Source organism: Caretta caretta, chromosome 8 (assembly GCF_965140235.1).
Source record: "Caretta caretta isolate rCarCar2 chromosome 8, rCarCar1.hap1, whole genome shotgun sequence".
Lineage (NCBI taxonomy): Eukaryota > Metazoa > Chordata > Testudines > Cheloniidae > Caretta > Caretta caretta.
The window spans coordinates 96,204,870-96,227,708 of record NC_134213.1 but is presented as its reverse complement, the minus strand read 5'-3'; the positions used below and the strand labels follow the sequence as shown (position 1 = coordinate 96,227,708).

At 46.8% G+C, this 22,839-nt stretch overlaps 1 protein-coding gene and 1 long non-coding RNA gene across 4 annotated transcripts; one reads left to right on the top strand and one right to left on the bottom strand.

Moving 5' to 3' along the window:
* Window positions 1-10,438, top strand: LOC125641583 (uncharacterized). Its single transcript, XR_007358092.2, has 3 exons — window positions 1-338; window positions 4,841-4,999; window positions 6,431-10,438. It is a non-coding gene; the product is annotated as an uncharacterized LOC125641583 (long non-coding RNA).
* Window positions 8,489-20,467, bottom strand: TTC4 (tetratricopeptide repeat domain 4). Of its 3 annotated transcripts, none has more exons than XR_007358091.2 (11): window positions 20,296-20,467; window positions 19,284-19,401; window positions 18,856-19,017; window positions 17,818-17,895; window positions 14,381-14,505; window positions 13,374-13,460; window positions 13,025-13,239; window positions 11,756-11,837; window positions 10,356-10,438; window positions 9,106-9,272; window positions 8,489-9,012 (listed from the first exon to the last, which is right to left on the bottom strand). XR_007358091.2 is itself a non-coding variant. In XM_075131829.1 (11 exons), exons 3-11 carry the CDS (start codon window positions 19,381-19,383, stop codon window positions 9,170-9,172), a joined length of 1,035 nt encoding a protein of 344 aa, XP_074987930.1. In that variant the 5' UTR covers window positions 19,384-19,401; window positions 19,588-19,624; window positions 20,296-20,370; the 3' UTR covers window positions 9,027-9,169. The 3 variants fall into 3 exon arrangements, 2 of the variants coding, with proteins under 2 accessions (XP_074987930.1, XP_048717714.1); XM_075131829.1 differs by lacking the exon at window positions 8,489-9,012 and adding an exon at window positions 19,588-19,624 and having other exon boundaries at window positions 9,027-9,272; window positions 20,296-20,370; XM_048861757.2 differs by lacking the exon at window positions 8,489-9,012 and having other exon boundaries at window positions 9,027-9,272.
* Between the last annotated feature and the right edge of the window lie 2,372 nt (window positions 20,468-22,839).

Here is a 22,839-nt window from a genome sequence, read left to right as displayed (position 1 = left end):
GGAAAAGGGTGGCAACTTTATCAAGGAGGAACCTGGGAACTACAGGCCAGTCAGCCTCACCTCAGTCCCCGGAAAAATCATGGAGCAGGTCATCAAGAAATCTATCCTGAAGCACTTCACGAGAGGAAACTGATCAGGAACAGTCAGCATGGATTCACCAAGGGAAGGTCATGCCTGACTAATCTAATCGCCTTCTATGATGAGATTACTGGTTCTGTGGATGAAGGGAAAGCAGTGGATGTATTGTTTCTTGACTTCAGCAAAGCTTTCTACACTGTCTCCCACAGTATTCTTGTCAGCAAGTTAAAGAAGTATGGGCTGGATGAATGCACTATAAGGTGGGTAGAAAGTTGGCTAGATTGTCGGGCTCAACGGGTAGTGATCAATGGCTCCATGTCTAGTTGGCAGCCGGTGTCAAGTGGAGTGCCCCAGGGGTCGGTCCTGGGGCCGGTTTTGTTCAATATCTTCCTAAATGATCTGGAGGATGGTGTGGATTGCACTCTCAGCAAATTTGCGGATGATACGAAACTAGGAGGAGTGGTAGATACGGTGGCAGGTTGGGATAGGATACAGAGGGCCCTAGACAAATTGGAGGATTGGGCCAAAAGAAATCTGATGAGGTTCAACAAGGATAAGTGCAGAGTCCTGCACTTAGGACGGAAGAATCCAATGCACCGCTACAGACTAGGGACCGAATGGCTAGGCAGCAGTTCTGCGGAAAAGGACCTAGGGGTGACAGTGGACGAGAAGCTGGATATGAGTCAACAGTGTGCCCTTGTTGCCAAGAAGGCCAATGGCATTTTGGGATGTATAAGTAGGGGCATTGCCAGCAGATCGAGGGACGTGATCGTTCCCCTCTATTCGACATTGGTGAGGCCTCATCTGGAGTACTGTGTTCAGTTTTGGGCCCCACACTACAAGAAGGATGTGGATAAATTGTAGAGAGTCCAGCGAAGGGCAACAGAAATGATTAGGGGTCTGGAATACATGACTTATGAGGAGAGGCTGAGGGAACTGGGATTGTTTAGTCTGCAGAAGAGAAGAATGAGGGGGGATTTGATAGCTGCTTTCAACTACCTGAGAGGTAGTTCCAAAGAGGATGGTTCTAGACTATTCTCAGTGGTAGAAGATGAGAGCACAAGGAGTAATGGTCTCAAGTTGCAGTGGGGGAGGTTTAGGTTGGATATTAGGAAAAACGTTTTCACTAGGAGGGTGGTGAAACACTGGAATGCGTTACCTAGGGAGGTGGTGGAATCTCCTTCCTTAGAAGTTTTTAAGGTCAGGCTTGACAAAGCCCTGGCTGGGATGATTTAATTGGGGATTGGTCCTGCTTTGAGCAGGGGGTTGGACTAGATGACCTTCTGGGGTCCCTTCCAACCCTGGTATTCTATGATTAAGTGAAGAGACAGGGCCTGCTCATGCCTTTACTTCCTATAGCAGTTACCCAGGTTTTTACTTAACCCTTACCAGGGGTGAAAGTAAATTAAAGGACTTACCGGTACGCCGGAGTCCTGAGCAGGGGCGTGGCCTCAACTGGAAGAGGCGGGACATTTAAAGACCTGGGCCCTTTAAATCAAGATTTAAAGGCCCCGGGGCTCCAGCTGCAGTAGCGGCGTCTGGGAGCCCCGGGCCCTTTAAATCAGCATTGGAGCCCTGCCGCCGCTACCCCAGGGCTCCAGCAGTGGGGCTCAGACAGCGATTTAAAGGGGCCGGGGCTCCCTGCAGCAGCTGGAGCCCCGGGCCCTTTAAATCACCGCTGGAGCCCTGCTGCCACTACCCCAAGGCTACGGCAGCAGGGCTCGGGGAGCGATTTAAAGGGCCTGGGGCTCCGGCTGCTGCAGGGAACCCCAGGCCCTTTAAATTGCCGGCCTGGGGAAGCCAGTCCAGTCCGGCACGGCATACCGCCTCTTGCCGGTATGCCGTACTGGACTGTACCGGCTTACTTTCACCTCTGACCCTTACATACCCCAAGAGTATGATCACCCTACTCAAAAAGCAGCAAAGATACTGCTCTGTAATTTGATTGACTCTCTGTTTGCTCATTAGCCTGCAGGTGATAGACAGACGAGCAGAGGGACTCAATGCCAAGGAGTCTGAGAATTCCCTCCAGAATCAGGAGGTGAACTGGGAACCCCCATCCAGTACAATGCCCATTGGTACCCCATGGGAGCAGAGGGCATTTTCCAGGAAGAACTGAGCAGTGTCATGTGTGGTAGGAATAGAACAGCATGGAATGAAGTGCACCATCTTAGTTAGGCGGGTGACAACAACCAGGATTCGCGAGTGTCCCTGGGAGCATACAGTTCTACAATGAAGTCCACTGATATAGTATACCAAGGCTGTAAAGGCATTGTCAGAGGCTAGACAAGACCTAGGGGCTTTGATCATGGGATCTTGATAATCACAGGACCTTATATAATCCATGATGTAAGATCAAAGGCCTGATCACCAGAAACTTCTCGAGAAGAGATTCCACGTCTTGAATTGTCCAAAATGACCCACAAGTGTCAAATTGTGGATAGTTTCAATACCTGGAGCCTAGGTTGTCCCTCTGGAACATAAAGACAACCCTCGGAATAGAGGAGGCCATATCATAGTCAGAACTCAGAGTCAGGTTGGATACCTATATCATTCAGGGTCTGGCAGATCTGGGTTATGAACAGGTCATCAGGGAGCAGATGGAGAACGTCAGACTGCTGACGATCATCCTGTTGACAAAGTTGGATGCCTTGAGCATGGTGGCAGAGGGCTCTTTGACAGGTTTAATGTATTTGTCTTTGTGGGAAAGGACAGCCACCTTCCTGTTTCTCATCCCTTACAACAAAATTGAAACGAACAAAGAAGAGGAACCAGTGGATCTGACGCTGGTTAAGGCATATAACAGTCTGTTAAGTATTCCAGGTTCTTATAATCTGTCAGGAATCAGGCTCTGTCAAGGAGGAGCCCAAACCTTAATAGCCAGTAGCTCCTTGTCATACTTTTTCTCCACTGAGGTTAACTTCCAAGAGTAGGAAGCATGTGGGTAGAGTTGGTTGCAGGTGGCCCCTCGTGTTGAGCTAATAATGCACCTATGGCAAAGTTCAAGGCATTGGCCTTGATTGTAAATGGTTGGGTGGTCTGGGTGAATCAGGATAGGTGCTGGGGTGAATGCCCTCTTCAGTCAGCCAAAGGCTGACTGAGACTCTGTGGACCAGGCGAACTGGACCCCCTTTTTCAGGCCTATGGGTGCAGCCAGGCTGGAGAATGCTGTGACAAATCACCTGTAGAAAAATTGGTGAACCCTGGGAATTGTTGCACCTTGCAGACATCCTTGGGTGCGGCCCAGTTGGTTTTAAAATCAGTCCCTTCCTTGGGTCCTGGGATTTGCTGTTCCCTGGGCTACACTTGGGCACAACATTGACACATACAGCCGAGTAAAGACCACGGTTTTCTTCTCTTCTGTAGGGACTAGGGATATTGCCAACTGTTACGAGGAGAACCAGACCTGAGGGCCTGCCTGAGCTCAGGTCTTGTCAGAGTAAACAAAAACCCAGACTCTTCTGTGCACCGTTAGCCTACAGAAGCTGTTTATTTGCTGTGGCTTTATTTTTAATCAGATGCTGCTTTTGCCAAGAGAAAGCGACTTCATTCTAGTAGAACTTCAAGCAATAGCCATTATCCATGTAACATTGGGGTGGCTGTGGCTGTTTTTTGCTATTTTTTATTGTATTTACTCTGTAACCCATCCTTCCTGCCAGGTATCAATCTGGGCTTGGTGTAGTGGTGGTACTCTGCGAAAGCTCTGCCCCAAAATCAGAGTAGCTGAATGTTTCTTCTAAAATAATCCATTAGTAGAAGTTATTGTCATTAGACTTCAGGGTTAACATCTCATTGAGACAAATGGGGACAGCCCATATCTTGTTTAGGGCTCTTGTTTCTATGTTCACAGTCAACAGGACACTTCTTGACTGGTTCGTAACTGGATGATTTTTGCAACCAGGGGGCTAGGGATTTTAGTTTTTAAATGAAAGCTGAGAGAGTGAAGGAGCCACTAGAGACGTGGTGGCACAGCAGTCTTTCAAGTGCATGGCACAAACTTAACTGCTCTCTGGCCAGGACATGCACCCTCTGCCTAAAGGTCACACACATAATTTCTCTAGCTCTCCCAGCCCCTGCCCATTAGTCACCTCCTCCAGACCTGACCACTGATTGCCCATCTGTCAGCATGTTGGGCTGGTGCTGGCCCAGTGAGCAGTACTAAGGAACTCTCTCTCTCAAACTAATTTGAACCAAGATGGTGAATGAGAGTGAGCCCATGAATGTGCTCAGCTTCTGTTAGCATTCAGCTCCAGCTCTAACCTGTGAGTCTTGGGCCCATCGTTAACTGATCTGCTTTACTTAATGCCTTCAGTAATTCCAGCAGGGATTTATTACCCTCCCTATGTTTGTGAGGAGTAAAATCAAAACAAAAACCAAACCAAAAACGTCACTCAGGGTGTAGAGAAAATTGTTAGTCCTTTTCCAGCAATCATATATTGTAGCTGTGATGAGATTTTCCTCATTTAATAAAAAGATTGTATGAATGAAACCACATTCCTTAGTTTTGCCTCCTCTTTGGGAACAGGCTGAAGACAGCAACAGCAGCTTGGTAACAAACCCAGTGACCTTGGGATAAGAACGCTGGCTGGCTGAGAGTGAACCTCTTTGCCTCTTTAAGTACCACACCAACAGATGCTGAGCCCTCAACCTTAGTGAGAGAGCTGTACTTGAATTTTCCTTTCAGCCTTCTGGGGGATGCGGATCTGGGTCACTTTTATACCTGGCATGCTGCATTTTAAATATTGTTCTTATATATGTCTAGAAGCCTTCACTGAAATTGGAGTCCCATTGTGCTACACATCATATAAGTATCTACGAGATGACCCCGGAAGTGAAGAGCTTACAGTCTAAACAGACAAGACAAAGTGTGGGAGGGAGTGGAGGAACAGAGAAGTGAAGTGACTTGCTTACAGTCACACAGGTCAGTGAAAGCGCTAGGAAGAGAATTGCCTTCTCTTGACTCCCAGTCCAGGGGCGTGTCCATTACGCCACACTGTCATGCTACCAGGCTTCTACCTTAACTCTCAATGTGCACAAATTTGTATGCTGGAAATTGCATTTGCCATGTTGGATGTTGATAGCCCTTGGATGGTTGCAACCAGGATTGGACACTCATAGTGCAGAGCATGGAGTAAAGGGCAGAGGGGGAGTCCTGCTCTCACTGAAGTCAACTGTGCAACTTTCATTGACTTCAGTGGAAGTAAAGCACCTGAGTGCTTTTGAGCATCCCTTCCTTAGGGAGCTACTCCTCTGAAATCAGTGAGCTGAGAGAATGCACATCACCGGAAGTCTGGGACTGCAAGCTTTCTCATGGTATAAGGGCTTTCTGTCTACTCCTTGCAGGTCATGGTCTCTAACCCTAATCCTAAAACCCCACCATTCTGATCATTGTTTTTAATCAGTTTGATTCTGAGATGAGCTTTATCAGTCACTAACAATGTTGGAAACTGGAATCTTACCTTGGCAAGACTCTGAGAGAAAAACTCTATTTTTATTTTTAATAATGAAAGTTTAGATTCTGAAGAAAACAGAAGTCCTAGAAAGTTGGGGTTTCTGTACAGAGACTTATAGCAGGCTGTGAAGCTTTGTATCTGCAGGGCACAGTTTGAATCCAGCCTGAATTTGTAGTGTCTGAACGTCATTACCAACTGACAGCTGTCTGGGTGCCTCTGTGACATGTTAGTGGTCTCAGTCCAGTCCAGAATGTAGGTACAACTACTGGCCAGACACTGAGTGGGTGGGGAGACTGAATGACCTTCTGATTTCTAGAGCTGGTCTCCCCCCAGCAACATGGAGATGCCGAAGCTGCACTTCTTTTTTGGGTAAATAGAAATACTTTATTCTCTAGTACTCTCAAGCTAGTACCTTTCAGCTTCACTTTAGAGTAACTGCTTTCTTCTGTCCCTATCCTGGCCGGCTTTGTAACAGGCAGCAAGCTCCCTGGACATACCTTCGGCTTCTTTCAAAATAGACAGGTCTTGGCTATTCCCCTACTCTTTCCATATCAGCTCTGCTTGTGCGTTCTTTAATCTGACTGTATTTGCTACACCTCATCCCAGCAAACTCCTTAATGACGATGGAGCCAGTTTCCTGTTTAAGATATTAAATGAGGTTTACTTACATCTAACAGTCACCTCATCGGCAGACTGTTGCTAAGTTCTGTTACACTAGAGTTAGTTCATTATTTCTAGCAAATCCTGGGTAGACGCGCACACATCTGGCTGGAAGAGAAGACCATTAGGCTTGCGAACTTTTACAGAATCTTGTGAATGTTGGAAGGAAGGATTTAAGGAGAGGCTGCATCTACACTGACTTGCATTAAATGTTCATGGCTTGTCTCTTTCTCTTCCAGATCACAATCTTCCATTCTGCCACTTGGCGGCACAGAATGCCTACAGGCTCGGACAGATGACTTGAGAGGTTATAGCAGACGCACACCTGATTGAGCAGCGCTATGGGCTAGGAGAGGATATTGGCCTGTTTTCAAACAAAACCTATGCTAAGCTGAGTGAATTGGACCCAAAATACAAGAAACTGTCTAGTCCGGTGATACTCTAACCCAGCATCTCCTCCCTCTGCAACCTGTGCTGCATTGTGCAGTGGTTCGAGTCTGTCCTACATGGCTGCTCACCTTTGTACATTATAAATGAAAAAGGCAATTTTAACCTCAACCGTTCATTTGCATGGCCAGAACTTAAGATTTGGAAAAAGATGCATTAGCTTTTCCAGTCTGTGCCTCACTACAGAACATGACTGACACTTTGGATAGTATGAGCTTCAGTATCTGCAGGTAAAGAGATTCTTTACTTCCTTTTGGCCAGGGACCTATAGTGTTATTGACCCTTACTGTTAGGAAATCTAGCCTCTAGCTGATCACATTACGTCTAACTATTCCTCCCAAAAAAAGTAATGGCCCATCACACTGGCTGCTATGAAGTGGATCAGTACTTTGGGGTTAATGAAAGTGGCTGCCCATGAAGTGGTGCTCACAACAGCCCTCAGCCATCTCTTTAATCCGGCTATACATGTCTAGTTTTTAGGCTGTTCCTCATCAGATTCCTTCTGCATTGTTGCTGCTCTCTGCAGTACCTCACAGGTGGCTTTGTCTACCTTACGTGGAGTTAGTCAAAGCAGACTCTCCAGACCATCTTACACTGCCACTGAAAGGGGCTGTAGCTCAGCTACAACCAGAACCAGGGAAGGTTAAAGAGGCAGCAGGTCAAAGACTTTTTTAAAGGGAAGAGTCAGGAAGCTTCCAAGCTTCCTGTGATCTTGTGTTTTGATGACAGACTGATCTTTTCTGTACGAGCAGTTGCCTGGCTTATGTAGGCAGCACCTGTGATTACTTTAAAAGGTATCTTTGGTACATGGCACGCTTATTTGATCAAGCTATCCAGATAGGCTGTCTCCAGTGTGTGCACTGAAGTACAGAAAAGCCCAGTTATTTTTTTTCTGAATGGGCAAACAGGTTCTCTTGACCAAATAACTAACTTTGGATTAAACCCTAACTTTATACTGTATCTAAATAAATGGGCATATGAGTACAAAATGGCCCATCACACACGATAGGAAGCAAAATTCACCTCTGTTGACTTATGAACTAGTCATTTGGCTTATGTGCCGTACCATGGAGTGGATCTGTTCTGTATTTATTGACAATGCTTTGATTGCGTAAACAAAGTTAAAATACTAATAGTTGTAGCCTTGAACAATAGTCATTCCACTCAACAGTGGTGACAGCTGACCAGCCTAACTCCAAAGCCCCTCTATCGCTGTTAATTACTGGAGTTACTGAAAGATAGCATGATTGTGAGGGTAGAGCAGGGAGGCGGTGATCTGTTTTCTCTTCCCCTAGACTCACCACCTAGTTCTTATCTGTAAAATGGGTGTACTATTTATGCACAGTGAGGTGCTATGTAGATGTAAAGTAGTGTTCTGATACAGTTGCTTAGAGCTGCTAGATTAAATCCAGCCTTGATGTATGATGCTCCAACCCCTTGAGAGTCCTCTTAAGGTGGGTTACATTCTTTCGGGTAAAAGTTATATCAGCTTCTGTTAGAAGCTGGATTGTTTTTAACGGCTGATGCATTAGTTGGACTACACATGCAGTGTATCTTTCCACCTGTTATTGATCACTGTAGCTCTGGAAGTGGGGAGACCACGGAGCTCTAGGTTAGAACCAATATTTTTAAAAATTAAAAAAAAACTTAGAAGCTAGAGCAGCCTGCTGTTGTAGAATCAGAATTCACTTGGTGCTAGCCCTACGTGACTACTGGTTATTGAGATACATGAGGTTGTTCTCTCACTTTGAAACTACTGTATGGTATTTCCTTGAGGATATCGGCACAATTTCCCATTCAGGAATACAGTAAGGAAACTGAGCCAGCCTAATTCATTAGGCACCAACCTGTCTACTTACCATAAACATATTTATTTGCAATCTACATCAGACAAAAAGAAAGGGTAGTGAAAGATCAGTAAACGTACAGCTCTTAATAAAGAGCTTGGCATTCCTTCATTCAATAGCACAGTGCATTAGTGAGTGAACTGCTGCTGAATTGACTGCTCCGGGCCAGTGGATTAATGCAGAGTCATCCAGTGCTACTAGAGGATATCCCAGTTCCACTGACTTCAAAACCAGTTAACTACAACCATTCCAGTGCTGGAGGTCAGCAGTGGAATTCTTCACTCCTCCACAATGCAAGTACATTGAAAATTGAGGTCACTTCATCTATAATTAAGGTTTGGCACATATGCAGAGCTGCTATTCATACACTGCACAAGGCTTAAGGGAACAGCAGTCCATTTCAATAGATTAAAGAAGACTACCATCCATTTATATATTTCGGGGGTGGGGGTGGGGACCAAGCTTCAGTCCGTATCCACTCAGAACTCGGTGACTTTGTTCCAAGGGGAGTTCTACATGTGCAAGAACTGTAAGACAAAGGTCCAATAGTGGTTACATTTATTTGATTGAAGTAGAAAAAATTATTAAAATATACAGATGGAAAGACTGAGTGTTCCCACCTGTGGATATGAACAAGACAGCCCACAGCAAGGGTTTCTCTCGTCCCTTTGTGCTTGCACTTGCTCATTTTAGTCGATGCACCTTCTTGCCAAAAAAGTAATTCTTAGAGAAAGGAGAAAGCTTTACTAAAACCAAAAAAGTAGGTGTCCCAGCCTTTACGAAGTACCTGCAATGAACACAAAAAAGTCATTCATCCTCCTCCTTTCTACCCCAGCGTTATACAGAGTGAAAGCTTGGGCCCCTCTTCAACAATTAAAAACATTGGCTTCATGAGGGCTGATGACAAGAATTTTTTGGCTGAATTCGCAGCGCCTGTTATATTGAGGTCTGTGCATGTCTGGTGAGAGTGGTTCCTGAATCAATTCCTCTCCCCACAACTTTTCTAATTAAAATTAAGATAGTATTGTCTTGTCACCCTGAACGTCACATTCATCCTGCCAGTGTAACGCTGCAAGAGGCCAGGTTAGTGGCAAGGATTATGCATGCTGCTGAGTTTTATGGAATGATAGTTAAGATGCAGTCCTGAACAGCAAGAGTCCGGGTCCGAGTTTTTATTGGTGACTTTGCAGCAAGATCTCTAGCAGGAAAAGAAGTGGTATGCTGATTCAGCACAGTATTCCTTCCCCCCACACACAGAGGATAGATTCTTTTTTAGTCTAAAGGCACATGCTATTTTTTGTTGTTTTACACTGCAGGTTAGGGTCAGCCTGTCAGCTTCTGAGGAGCTGAAGTCAGTTTCTTTATCAGCATGGGTTTTTCTGGATCTCACATACACACTGTGGGCTGCTCATGTAGCTACAACCATTTTTAAACAGTACCAGACACTTGATCCCTTCAATACACTCAGTCCACTGAATTCCATGCACTTGATTATTTCACTGTTAGGAAACAGCATTAATAACGGTGTGTGTGTGAGCAAAAACAGCAGACCAATGACAGTGCAATTTTCATATAACCCACTGAGGTGTTAAGTAAAGTGGCACAGAGGCAGCTTTCTGCTGTTTCTGCTCTTCCAAACACACACACATTATGGATGCAGACCCGAAAACTAGCGCGCTCTCCCTCTCTTGTGGTTTATTCCTCCCCTGCTTATGGATACGAAAGGTCTGACCGGGAAGTGTGATTTGTTTTGTAAAAAGCCATTTAACCCTGTAGAGGAGGCACCTGAATTTTACACGGAGAGCATGACTCTACTTCTCCTCACGCGACAGATGAACGAACAAAACGCAGTTCCAGGCCACTTGCTCACCTTTGGTGCTGCAGCACTTGTAGCAGTGTGTTTTCTGTGTTCAGCTGGTACATTTCTTCTCTTGCTTCATCTTCAAAATACAGCTGGATAAAATTTGGCATAAGGTTAAATATTTAAGATACACCTGTGGGCAAGCCAGAGGTACCAGGGACACTAGCTAAAAGCCTGCTGAAAGACTTGTCATGATCACACACATGGTCAAACAACAGAGCATCTGCATGTGTGTTCTCTAGTCTCTAAAATGGATGTACCACTAAGGGCTCTTAGAGCTTCATATACCTAAAAGGGACTAGCAGGGGGTGGGGGAAAAAATCCAGAGACGTAGAAACCTTTCAACAGCTTGTTTTGTATAGATTGCAGGCTTTTTATTTATTTACTATCTACACGGCTTTCCCTATGTAAACCAATATATACTTGATCTGTTATGACTGTTCTTGCATAGGACTGTCTCCAGCCAAAGAACAGTTGCATTAAGAAGGTGAAGCGCTCTGCCTGTCAATGAAGTGATGGGGTTATGGGAATCAAAGCCTTCGGACCACTTTTTAAAATTTCATCCCTGGTGTCACTTCATTATAGTTACCCAAGGGATAAATTTAGCCTGTTTTGTTTAAGAATCATTATTACAGCAGCTAGGTCTAAAACAAAACTTATCCTGACGTATTTAAGCCCCTTAGATTGCATATGCCTGTTGGCACTTATCAACAAAATGTCCATCCTGATAAAGTAGTGCCTGAGGAATTATCATGCTTTCAGAAAGGACTGCTCAGTGCACCAAGGGCCATCAATGCTGCCTGGGGATATGAAACTGTACTGGGAAATAACTATCCCACATACTTGTATGCGAGTAATTCATGTTGGAATATACTGAAAACTACTGTAAATGTAGTCAGAGCCTAATTAAATTCTAAAGGGTTAATCTCATCAAGTCTCCATAGGTAATAGCATTCAACTCAGAGCTAGGCTACTTAATTCTAACAATTACCCCTATGCTTTTCTATCATGTGTTAGTGTAAACATTATTTTGAACACTTTTCACTAAATTATGGATTAAAAAGTTATTAGGTTAACAACCTATTAGTCTACTTCTTATTACATACATGGGAATCCAGGCAATAAAATAGCTCATAATAAAAAATATAAATCCAGAGAGAGAGAAATTTCACATTCTTACTTTAAACAGTGTTGTGTATTTCTAACAGCTGCAATAAATTTAGGAAGCCTCCTAGCCTTGAAATGTACAAATGAATTTGCGGCCCGCACCTTTATTTCACAGGAAGGCATGCTAAACAAAAATGTTACATATATATTTTATATACTTAGTAAGCTGCTTATGAGAAACTAATTAAAAAAAACCAATGTACATCTAAAATATAAAACAGAAGAAGGGTTAAATTTCCTACCTCTAGGTTGCTGGGATGATATTTTCTTTCCGAATCCCAAGGAGGTAACTCAGCAAACATCACCAGTATATGATCAATAAATCTAAAAGTCAAGGTGGATCTTGTTATGACCCTAGTCACAGCATTATACAGCATTCAGTAGCTACTATAAATCCATGCTAATAAATCTACTAGTTCAACTTCTCTAATTCATACATTTAAATATGAATGATGGCAAAGATTACAGTAATAAGCAGGTTAAACAATAGCTTCAAGACTAATTATCTGATTATGTTCAGGCCAATGTAAGTTTCAGAAACATACTCTTCACATTCTGAAGTTTATACTTTGCTTTAAACACATACTTTCATTAACAATCTTCACAGTGCAACAAAAAATGTTACCATGAATGCTACCAAGGTTACCATTAATCTTTGATTTCAACGTTTTCAGGCATACTGCCAAGATAAATGTATATTTATTTAAAATTGATTTCCCCTCTCTGTGTTACTAACAGTGCCTTAGATCAGAATGAAAAACTTTCAAAATCTAATTTACATGGCACTGTTTATGCCGCCTGTTTACTTTTTGCACTTCAGTCATTTTACATAGTGAAACTGCTCTGGTTTGTCAGATTCACTTTCACTTTCTTGGATCTTGAACACAGTACAATGCTCTTGCTTTCCAACATTAGGACAACATTAAAACCCCTTACCTAACTATGTGCAATGAGATTTAAAACAAAAAATAATCTATTAATATTACGTTTGGTTAATACACATGCCACCATAAAGTGTTATGAATTTCAAGTTCATTAACTTGTAACCCTGCAGGGCTAGAAACTAAAGCTCATATCAAGAGAAGGGGAGTTTCCCCCTTTCTAATGTGATGCAGCACTCACTTCAAGCCTTGAGTTAAGAGGACAATATCAGGTCTCTAAGAGCTATTTTAGGTCATTTTTGGAGGTGTTTTATATTTATCAGCTTTAACTTCTCTCTTCCTTTGAGACCTGCACTACTGGCACCTAAGGCATCTGGTGGCTTCAAAACACTGTCCTGATTAATTCCTAAATAGAGTTCTTGTAACATATATGGTATAGAGATTTCAGTAAGACATGCTTGAGATAACCTGTCACCTTTACATCACTATCATTAGATTTCCACACTCCTCCCCACTATGAACTCATAAAATCTAGATTTTGGCCCTGAACTACTTTGGAAGTCTGGTGTTATTTTGGCAAAGAAACAGAATATCTGATATAATCATTATTTCACATGAAGGAGAAATCACCTGCAGTCCTCGTGAAAAGCTGAGATGAAATCCGTTTGCCCATATTCGGGATACAGGAAGAGCACAGGCCAGTTTAGATTGCCATTATCATCTAAGTAGACCTTTGTGCCCGTAGCACTGTCAGAATTCAGTCCATTTAAAGACATCTCAGCCAGACCATCTGATATTTCATCTTCCTCCTTACAGGCCTCTAGAAACAGCTTGATATTCCTTTCCTACATTGAAAGAATCAATTTGAGAACATGACCTAAAAATCAAAGTTTAGTCACTTGAATATCTACATATGAAGAGCAACTTTTCAAAAAGACAACTTTTAAAAGAGAATCCTAAACACATCTTAGGCACATACCTTTATAGCAGTGAGTAAGACTTCCTTTTGAGACTGTTCCTTCTTCTCCTTCAGTTTTGCTTTCCTTACATCCCGCTGTTCAGCTCGCTGCACGTAATACAAGTTTGCATCACAATCATGTGAAATAAGTCAACATCCCTCATTATTCTATTTTACTGAAAAGCTGTGAAACCAATTTGGGTCACCAGAAAAATTATGATTCCTCTCACTGCATCTCTTTACAGTGACATGGCTAGGAATCCCCATTCAATTCCACTTCATGGAACTGCTGGGTGATTTTTTTTTTTTTAGTATTTTACTCACACTTTGTCCTTATATAGCACCTTTCTTCCACGCTCAAAAACTCTCTACAACCATTAATTAAACCTCCAACATCCCTTGTGAGGGAGGCAAATATTGTTATCCCCATTTAACAGAAGGTTAAAGAAGGTAAAATTATGCTAATTTCATGCCCAAGATCACCCAATGGTCAGCGAGAGACAGAAATGAACCCTGGACTCTGGGGACCTAAGTCCCTTGCTCTAACCGGCGGACTATACCTTTCAGGTATGGGAGGAAGCATTCTCATTCTGTGACAATAGTAGGGAATACCTGGCTAATTTCTGTCAATCATGATTTAAGAGGTCTCTTTCTTTATCTACAGAACCAAAGCCATAATAAGCAGTTCGGTCTCCAATACGGCACCCTGTCCCTTGTTAGTTACAGTGATGCTGGCTCCACTAGCTGTAAAATTGGATGCACTGAATTTGGACAAGACCTATACTCAAAAGTTAAAGATTGGAAGAGACCCATTAGGCTATCCAATCCATCTTCCATGATCTTTACATCCTGCTGGACAGAAACTGTATCACCCTCTGGAAAAAAAATGACAATTAGCATTTATAAAGTGCCTTCCATCTGAGGATCCCAAAGTACTTCCCAAACATGAGGTGAGGTAATGGACTAATGGTCTGATCTGGCATGGTAAATCCTATATTGCCATGGGCAGGTTTTGTTTTGGTTTTTACCTTTAATCTGTCAGCTTTGGCTCTCGTTTCCACAAGTTTCTTTTCCTTCGAATCTATCCTCAGACCCTCCTCACACCATGCCATTGCTTCAGGGAAATTCTTTAATTCCAAATGACACAAAGCTCCTGAAAGAAATTTTAAAAATTCAGACACAGGACCAGTGTATAAATCTATTTATACTAGGGATGGGCAAACTTTTTGGCCTGAGGGCCACATCTAGGTATGGAAATTGTATGGCGGGCCATGAATGCTCACAAAATTAACAAATTCAGAGATATTAAAATAAACTTTATTTAATAAAGATACATTTTAGTGGAAATAAACATAAAACCTGATTTACTATTATAAATATACCATCATAACTTATTACAATAATTAAACTGAACTTACCCCCTTTCCACGCCCTTTCTCTCTAGCCTGGATTTGTTGGGCATCAACTTCCAGTCATTGGAACTCATTGAGATTCACCAGCTCCCTGCTCTCAGAAATCTCCCACGTAGGTTCTGACAGCCCACAACTTTGAAAACTGCTATTGAGCACTCCCTGGCCAGCTACTCTTTGTTTTATCCTCAACAATGGAAAATTAACACTACTAAAACATCAGAGTCACCTAAGCCAACAAGCAGCAGGCACGTGGGCTTGCACGTTCCAGGCTCTGATGGCATGTGAGGTGTGTTTGGGTTGTACAGCCAGAGTAACATGCGTGTCCTCACGCTGGTCACACAGGTCCCGAACACGTGGGAGTGCCAGGCAGATGGAGCGGGGCAAGGCAGGAGCAGGGCAATGGAGCTTGAGGGCTGGATTAAAAGGTCTGACAGGCTGGACGCGGCCTGTAGTTTGCCCACCCCTGATTTATACAAAGAGTAGTCTATATTCCCCTCAATATAAACAAGCACAACTACGAAGTTTAATGACTTAAATGAGGCTATTTAAAGTAGCAAACACCATGCCTGTTAGCTTGCTTTCACAGGATCAGGCTCAATGATAGGATTTCAGCAGGGGTAGCAAGGAGATAAGTGAAACAGAAGTCTCTGAAAATTGGCCAAATTCTTTGACGGTGTAACTGCTCTGAAATCAATGGAGTTATATGTCTTTACAACAACTTTAAATTTAAACGGCAGCAATAACCTTTTGGAGCTTTACTATTTTAAAGATTTAAGACTTGTCTCTTCTAGGAAGAGATCCTGAAGACTGAAGTAACAGAAATGGGATGAAATTCAATAGTACAGCATACAAGGTCATTCATTTAGGGTCTAAGAAGAAGAATTCCTGCTAGGGGGCTCATCAGTTGGAAGCAACAGACGAGGAGAGAGACTGATCAAAGATGACTAGGAGTCATCAATGTGATGCACTGTGAAAAATGCAATCCCAGGATGTACCAGGAGAGGCACTTCCAGTACAGATAGAGAAATATTAAATGCTATCGTATAAGGCACGGGTAAGACCTCATTTGGAATACTGTGTACAGTTCTGGTCACCCATGTTCAAAGAAAGATTAATTTAAACTAGAACAGGTGCAGAGAAGAGCTTCTAGGATGATCTGGGGAAGAGAGGGCCTATCTTATGAGAGGAGACTGGAAGAGATTCAACCTAGCAAAAAGGCGGCTGAGAAGGTATACGATTCCCCTCTATAAATACATTGGAGGGTGAAGAGCTACTGAAGCTAAAGGACAATGTTGACACAAGAACAAATGGGTATAAAGTGGCCTTGAACAAATTAAGGCTGGAAATTACAAGAAGGTGTCTCACCATCAGAGGAATGAGGTTCTGGAACAGCCTCCCTATAGGAGCTGTGGGGGCAAACAACTTAAAATGAATTGAGAGACAACAGGACAAATTTATGAGTGGGATAGTATGACAGGGTTGCTTGTGATGGTGGGAGGCAGAGTTCAGCAGCCCTGGGGATCCTTTCTGGTTTACGTGTTATCATAGAATCATAGAATATCAGGGTTGGAAGGGACCTCAGGAGGTCATCTAGTCCAACCCCCTGCTCAAAGCAGGACCAATCCCCAAGTAAATCATCCCAGCCAGGGCTTTATCAAGCCTGACCTTAAAAATATCTAAGGAAGGAGATTCCACCACCTCCCTAGGTAACGCATTCCAGTGTTTCACCACCCTCCTAGTGAAAATTTTTTTCCTAATATCCAACCTAAACCTCCCCCACTGCAACTTGAGACCATTACTCCTCGTTCTGTCATCCTCTACCACTGAGAATAGTCTAGATCCATCCTCTTTGGAACCCCCTTTCAGGTAGTTGAAAGCAGCTATCAAATCCCCCCTCATTCTTCTCTTCCACAGACTAAACAATCCCAATTCCCTTAGCCTCTCCTCATAAGTCATGTGTTCCAGTCCCCTAATCATTTTTGTTGCCCTCCGCTAGACTCTTTCCAATTTTTCCACATCCTTCTTGTAGTGTGGGGCCCAAAACTGGACACAGTACTCCAGATGAGGCCTCACCAATGTCGAAGAGAGGGGAACGATCACGTCCCTCGATCTGCTGGCAGTGCCCCTACATATACATCCCAAAATGCCATTGGCCTTCTTGGCAACAAGTGCACACTGTTGACTCATATCCAGCTTCTCGTCCACTGTAACCACTAGCTCCTTTTCTGCAGAACTGCTGCCTAGCCATTCGGTCCCTAGTCTGTAGCGATGCATGGGATTCTTCCGTCCTAAGTGCAGGACTCTGCACTTGTCCTTGTTGAACCTCATCAGATTTCTTTTGGCCCAATCCTCTAATTTGTCTAGGTCCCTCTGTATCCTATCCCTACCCTCCAGCGTATCTACCTCTCCTCCCAGTTTAGTGTCATCTGCAAACTTGCTGAGGGTGAAATCCACACCGTCCTCCAGATCATTTATGAAGATATTGAACAAAACCGGCCCTAGGACCAACCCTTGGGGCACTCCTCTTGATCCTTGGGGCACTCCACCTGATCCTGAAAGTTCACACTTCAGGGGTCAGGAAGGGATTCTCTCCCTCCCCTGCCCGGAATGTATTCTAAGCAGGATGAAGCACCTCAGTAACGGATTTTCTTTCAGACGGAGAATACAGTGACAAGCACAAGCGCATTACAAACTGTCAGCCATTCAAGGTAGATAAACAAAACTATATTATAAAATGGAAACAAGTTAACTAACTTATAAAAAGTACATTTAGTCAAACATAATAAAAAAAAATCTGACAGTCTACCCATAAGAACAGTATGTAACAAATTATCCTTACATAGCATTTTGAAACCTTGCCTTTTGATTAGTTAACTGAAACATCCATGATCATTGTGTTATTATACACAGAGTAAAATACTCCTTGAAAAAAAAAATAGTTTTGCAAAATAAAGTGACCCCCCCACCCTTTAGTTAATCTGGATTTAGCATTTCTAAATTACCTTTGTACTTCAAAATACTGCCATACTATCCATTTGTTTTTAAAATCTTACCTCTTATTATTGCTTTGAGATGGTTGGGTTTTAGCTTTCTTGCTGCAATCACATCACTGAGAGCAGAACGGTAGTTACCTATACAAAGCAAAACCTGGGTCAGAACATTTCACATGAACAACTTCTAAAATACAAGTAGACTTGAAGGCAACAGAAATCATTAGCCTGAGCCACAGCACAATGCATCTTCTATGACCACAAGACAGGTACAGATAGAGGTTGCACATTAATGACAATAGAAATAAATGATTGGGGTAAATCTGGTGCCCAGGAAAGTGAAGGGTGGATAACAGGAACTAGGACAGTCAATGTACAGACTACTACATTTAACATACAACAGACTGTTCTCAATATTTATAACTTCCTTGTTTTGTTGCATGGATCTCAGTGGGAGCTATGAGAATACACAGGCCTACCCAAAATCTGATGCACATGTATAGTTCTCTGTCTCCTTATCTCTTCTCTATAGAACCAGAGTTTTATCACTGTCCTCCTGCACCCAACCCCTGACCCAGGTTCACGGTGTTACTGGCAAGCCAGGACCTTCATCAAAGCAGCTCTAGGAATTAGCCCAGAGAAGCCCAGCATCAACCTGTTTACTTCATACTCCTCCCCAAAGCACTTTGCTTCGGCCACAAGTTTTAAATTTAGCAATGTGCAAAACAGAAGCTCCAAGGTTTGACCCCTGCAAAAAGAGTTAGAGCCACAGGGCTACATCACCTTGAATGGCCCCTTATGTTAAATAATCTGCTCGACCTTGTATTTAGCTGTGACACTGAGTACCATTCCCAGACCTGAGGAACAAGAAACCTGTGTAGCTTGAAAGCTTCTCTCTCACCAAGAGAAGCTGGTCTATTAAAATATATTACCTTGCTCACCCAGTCTCTCTGAGAGCCACAGGGACAGTTCTTGACTGTCTGAAAATCTTTTAAAAATTTTTAACAGTGAAAGCACATGACATAAACAGGCAAAGCAATTTAGTCATTTCTGGTTACACAGAATCTAGGTCAGATATAAAATGCAACATAAGGACATTACCCAGATAAAACTGTGTGGCAGCTCGGTTAGTATAAAGCACAGCATTCAAATCTTGGTCACTGCATTTCTTTTTTAACCCTTCAGTATATGAGATTACAGCTTTCTTGTAGTTCTTTTCCTTGAAGTATTCATTCCCCTCATTCTTATAGGTGTTTGCTTGGTCTGCAAAGACAAAACAAAATAAAACATCTTTCATTGTGCAATGCAATCAACAAATCGCCCCTGCCTATGACCTTAGCATACCTAAAAATTCAAACACCCCTTAGATACCCAATCCCCACTCAAAGAAAAGCAGATGTCTAGAACCCACCACACCCACCTACAAACAACTAAATCCTCAAATCCCAAGGATAATCCCAAAGGGCAGTAGCACAACACCAGAATGGTGTGAAAGCAGAGATTTAAATTTTAATGAAATTATGAAATACCTTCAGGAGATCGATCCTCATCAAAAATGATTGACTGAAGGCATGCCAAATCAGGATTCTGTTCAGGATCAATTTCAGCAGGGGATTTCTTCATAAACATGGGGATCTTGTCAAATTCCTATTAATAACAGCCAGAGTGGAAAACACAATCACAGAATTGGAATTAAGTCCACATTTGGAAATCGTTAAGTCCTTATCAGTATGGTCTTGCAAAATATTCTCTTCAAGCACATCAACCCAGTCAGGGCACAGGTAGCCAGTACTACATTGAAGGAATGGAAGAAGCCATTCAGAGCACACCCACCTCAATTTGGGAGCAAAACCCCTCATCTGTGATTCATCTGAAGGAAAGAGGAGTTTCTCTGTCAGCATTTCAATGGGACATTTCATATCCCACACAAGATTTTTTTTTCAACCTCTGTTGTTCCGATTGTCCCAGCATTAGGCCCACAAACTTTGGTGCCATTACTGCCTCCTCACTAGGGGAGATCCACACTATTCTCCAGGGCCCAGACTGATCTGACACCCGCATTTGGAGACACACGCACACCACCTGCCAGCTCTGTCAGACCATCACAATCCCTCTCCAAAAGACAGGAGACCCCTCCCTGGCCCAAGCAGGACACCCTGCCAATACCCGCTCCTGTCTTTGCACACCTCATCACTAGGGCCAGCTCCTTCCCCACCACCAGATCCCTCTGCCCCCATCTCTACAGCCGAGACCCCCTGCCCCCAAACACCCCTCCCATCTCCAGGGATAGTCCCCTTCCCCCATCGCTGGGAATCAGACCCCCTGCGGTCCCCAGACACCAGCCTCCATCTCTAGGGACGGCCCCCTGCCCCCCAGCAACGTGGACAACACCCCCCTCCCCCCGGGCCTCCTGCCCCACCGCCCCCCACCCCTAGGGACAGCTCCCCTCCGCCTCGCCCCCCACCCCTTATCTCTAGGGACAAGACCCCGCTTGCAGGGTGGCCCCCCTCCCGCCCTGTGGCCAAGGCCCCCGGCCCGCACCTGCTCCCAGCTCTCCGGGTTGAAGCCCCCTGTGTAGCGCTGGGTTTGGAATTTGTCGAGGAAGGAGGCCGGCCCGGCCCCCTCCGCCTGCCCCTCGGCCGCCTCCATCGGCTCCGGCTCCGGCTCCGGCTCCGGCCGCCCCCCCGCTTGCTCCTTCCTTCCTGCCGCGCAGCCGCCGCCGCTTCCCCCGCGGCCCGGCCCGGCGCCCTCCGCTCCGCCCCGCCCCGCTCCTGCCCGAGCCCCGGGGCGGCGCTTCCGCTGGGGCCTGGGCCAACTGCCCCACGGGCACCGGACAGCCCCACCGCCCTCCCAGCCTGGGGTCAGGGACCGCTCCCGCCACCCCCTGCAAACCCCGGGACAGCCCCACCGCCCTCCCAGCCTGGGGTCAGGGACCGCTCCCGCCGCCCCCTGCAAACCCCGGGACAGCCCCCCCACCCCCCCGCCCGGGGTCAGGGACCGCTCCCGCCGCCCCCTGCAAACCCCGGGACAGCCCCCCCCACCCCCCCGCCTGGGGTCAGGGACCGCTCCCGCCGCCCCCTGCAAACCCCGGGACAGCCCCACCGCCCTCCCAGCCTGGGGTCAGAGACCGCTCCCGCCGCCCCCTGCAAACCCCGGGACAGCACCCCCACCTGGGGTCAGAGACCGCTCCCGCCGCCCCCTGCAAACCCCGGGACAGCCCCCCACCCCCCCGCCTGGGGTCAGGGACCGCTCCCGCCGCCCCCTGCAAACCCCGGGACAGCCCCACCGCCCTCCCAGCCTGGGGTCAGGGACCGCTCCCGCCACCCCCTGCAAACCCCGGGACAGCCCCACCGCCCTCCCAGCCTGGGGTCAGGGACCGCTCCCGCCACCCCCTGCAAACCCCGGGACAGCCCCCCCACCCCCCCGCCTGGGGTCAGGGACCGCTCCCGCCACCCCCTGCAAACCCCGGGACAGCCCCACCGCCCTCCCAGCCTGGGGTCAGGGACCGCTCCCGCCGCCCCCTGCAAACCCCGGGACAGCCCCCCCACCTGGGGTCAGAGACCGCTCCCGCCGCCCCCTGCAAACCCCGGGACAGCCCCCCCACCCCCCCGCCTGGGGTCAGGGACCGCTCCCGCCGCCCCCTGCAAACCCCGGGACAGCCCCACCGCCCCCCCAGCCTGGGGTCAGGGACCGCTCCAGCCGCCCCCTGCAAACCCCGGGACAGCCCCCCCACCCCCCCGCCTGGGGTCAGAGACCGCTCCCGCCGCCCCCTGCAAACCCCGGGACAGCCCCACCGCCCCCCCAGCCTGGGGTCAGGGACCGCTCCCGCCGCCCCCTGCAAACCCCGGGACAGCCCCACCGCCCCCCCAGCCTGGGGTCAGGGACCGCTCCCGCCACCCCCTGCAAACCCCGGGACAGCCCCCCCACCCCGGGTCAGGGACCGCTCCCGCCGCCCCCTGCAAACCCCGGGACAACCCCCCCATCCCCCCGCCCGGGGTCAGGGACCGCTCCCGCCGCCCCCTGCAAACCCCAGGACAGCCCCCCCGCCTGGGGTCAGGGACCGCTCCCGCCGCCCTCTGCAAACCCCGGGACAGCCCCCCCACCCCCCCGCCTGGGGTCAGGGACCGCTCCCGCCGCCCCCTGCAAACCCCGGGACAACCCCCCCGCCCGGGGTCAGGGACCGCTCCCGCTGCAAACCCCGGGACAGCCCCCCACTCCCCCGCCCGGGGTCAGGGACCGCTCCCACCGCCCCCTGCAAACCCCGGGACAGCCCCACCGCCCTCCCAGCCTGGGGTCAGGGACCGCTCCCGCTGCCCCCTGCAAACCCCGGGACAGCCCCCCCACCCCCCCGCCTGGGGTCAGGGACCGCTCCCGCCGCCCCCTGCAAACCCCAGGACAGCCCCCCACACCCCACCGCCTGGGGTCAGGGACCGCTCCTGCCGCCCCATAAAAACCCAGGAACTGCTTTCCCGCAGGTTAGGGAGAGTTCCTGCCATGTCATACCCACCTAGGGACCACTCCCCCCACCCCCAGCCTAGGGTCAGAGACAGCTCCCCAACTGCCTAGGGATAGGGCTGAGTACCTGCTTCCCCTCTCTCCCCTCCACAAACCTAGGATCTGGGGGACAGGGACACCTCCCCCCCTAGGGACAGGGCTGAGACACAGCCCCTCTTCTCCCCCCATCCCCACAAACAGGGCCAGCTCCCTCTCAGTCCTAGGGACAGGAGCAAAGAGAGGGAATATCCCCTGCCCCCCAAACACAACAACCAATGAGGAAAACCCAGAGGGGGAAACAAATGCATAGAGTCAGGTCCAGATACTGCCCTGGAAGAGTGAAGCCTGCTCCCCCACAGGAACAGCTCTACCCTTGGTGGGGGTGGTAAGAAACCACCCCAACTGTGTGGGTCAAGAAAGCTCTCAACTGATAGCTGGGCAGCAGAGAGCTCAGTGAGTAAAGAAACCAGAGACGCTCTCTGAGGAAGGCACTGGGCACTAACATCCAGCTATTACATGTGGCCAACACCCACCAACACTATAATTCTGCTCCAGAAAAGAAGTCAAGATTGCCTGGCAGGCTTTGTTCAC

Excerpts from the sequence above, each read along its gene's own strand:
- TTC4 (XM_048861757.2), bottom strand. The coding sequence starts at position 20,403 with ATGGAGGCGGCCGAGGGGCAGGCGGAGGGGGCCGGGCCGGCCTCCTTC. Across the intron at positions 19,402-20,295 it reads ACCCGGAGAGCTGGGAGCAG|GAATTTGACAAGATCCCCAT; the intron begins GTGCGGGCCGGG and ends TGTTATTAATAG. Across the intron at positions 14,506-17,817 it reads TCTCAAAGCAATAATAAGAG|GAGCTTTGTGTCATTTGGAA; the intron begins GTAAGATTTTAA and ends AATTTCTTTCAG.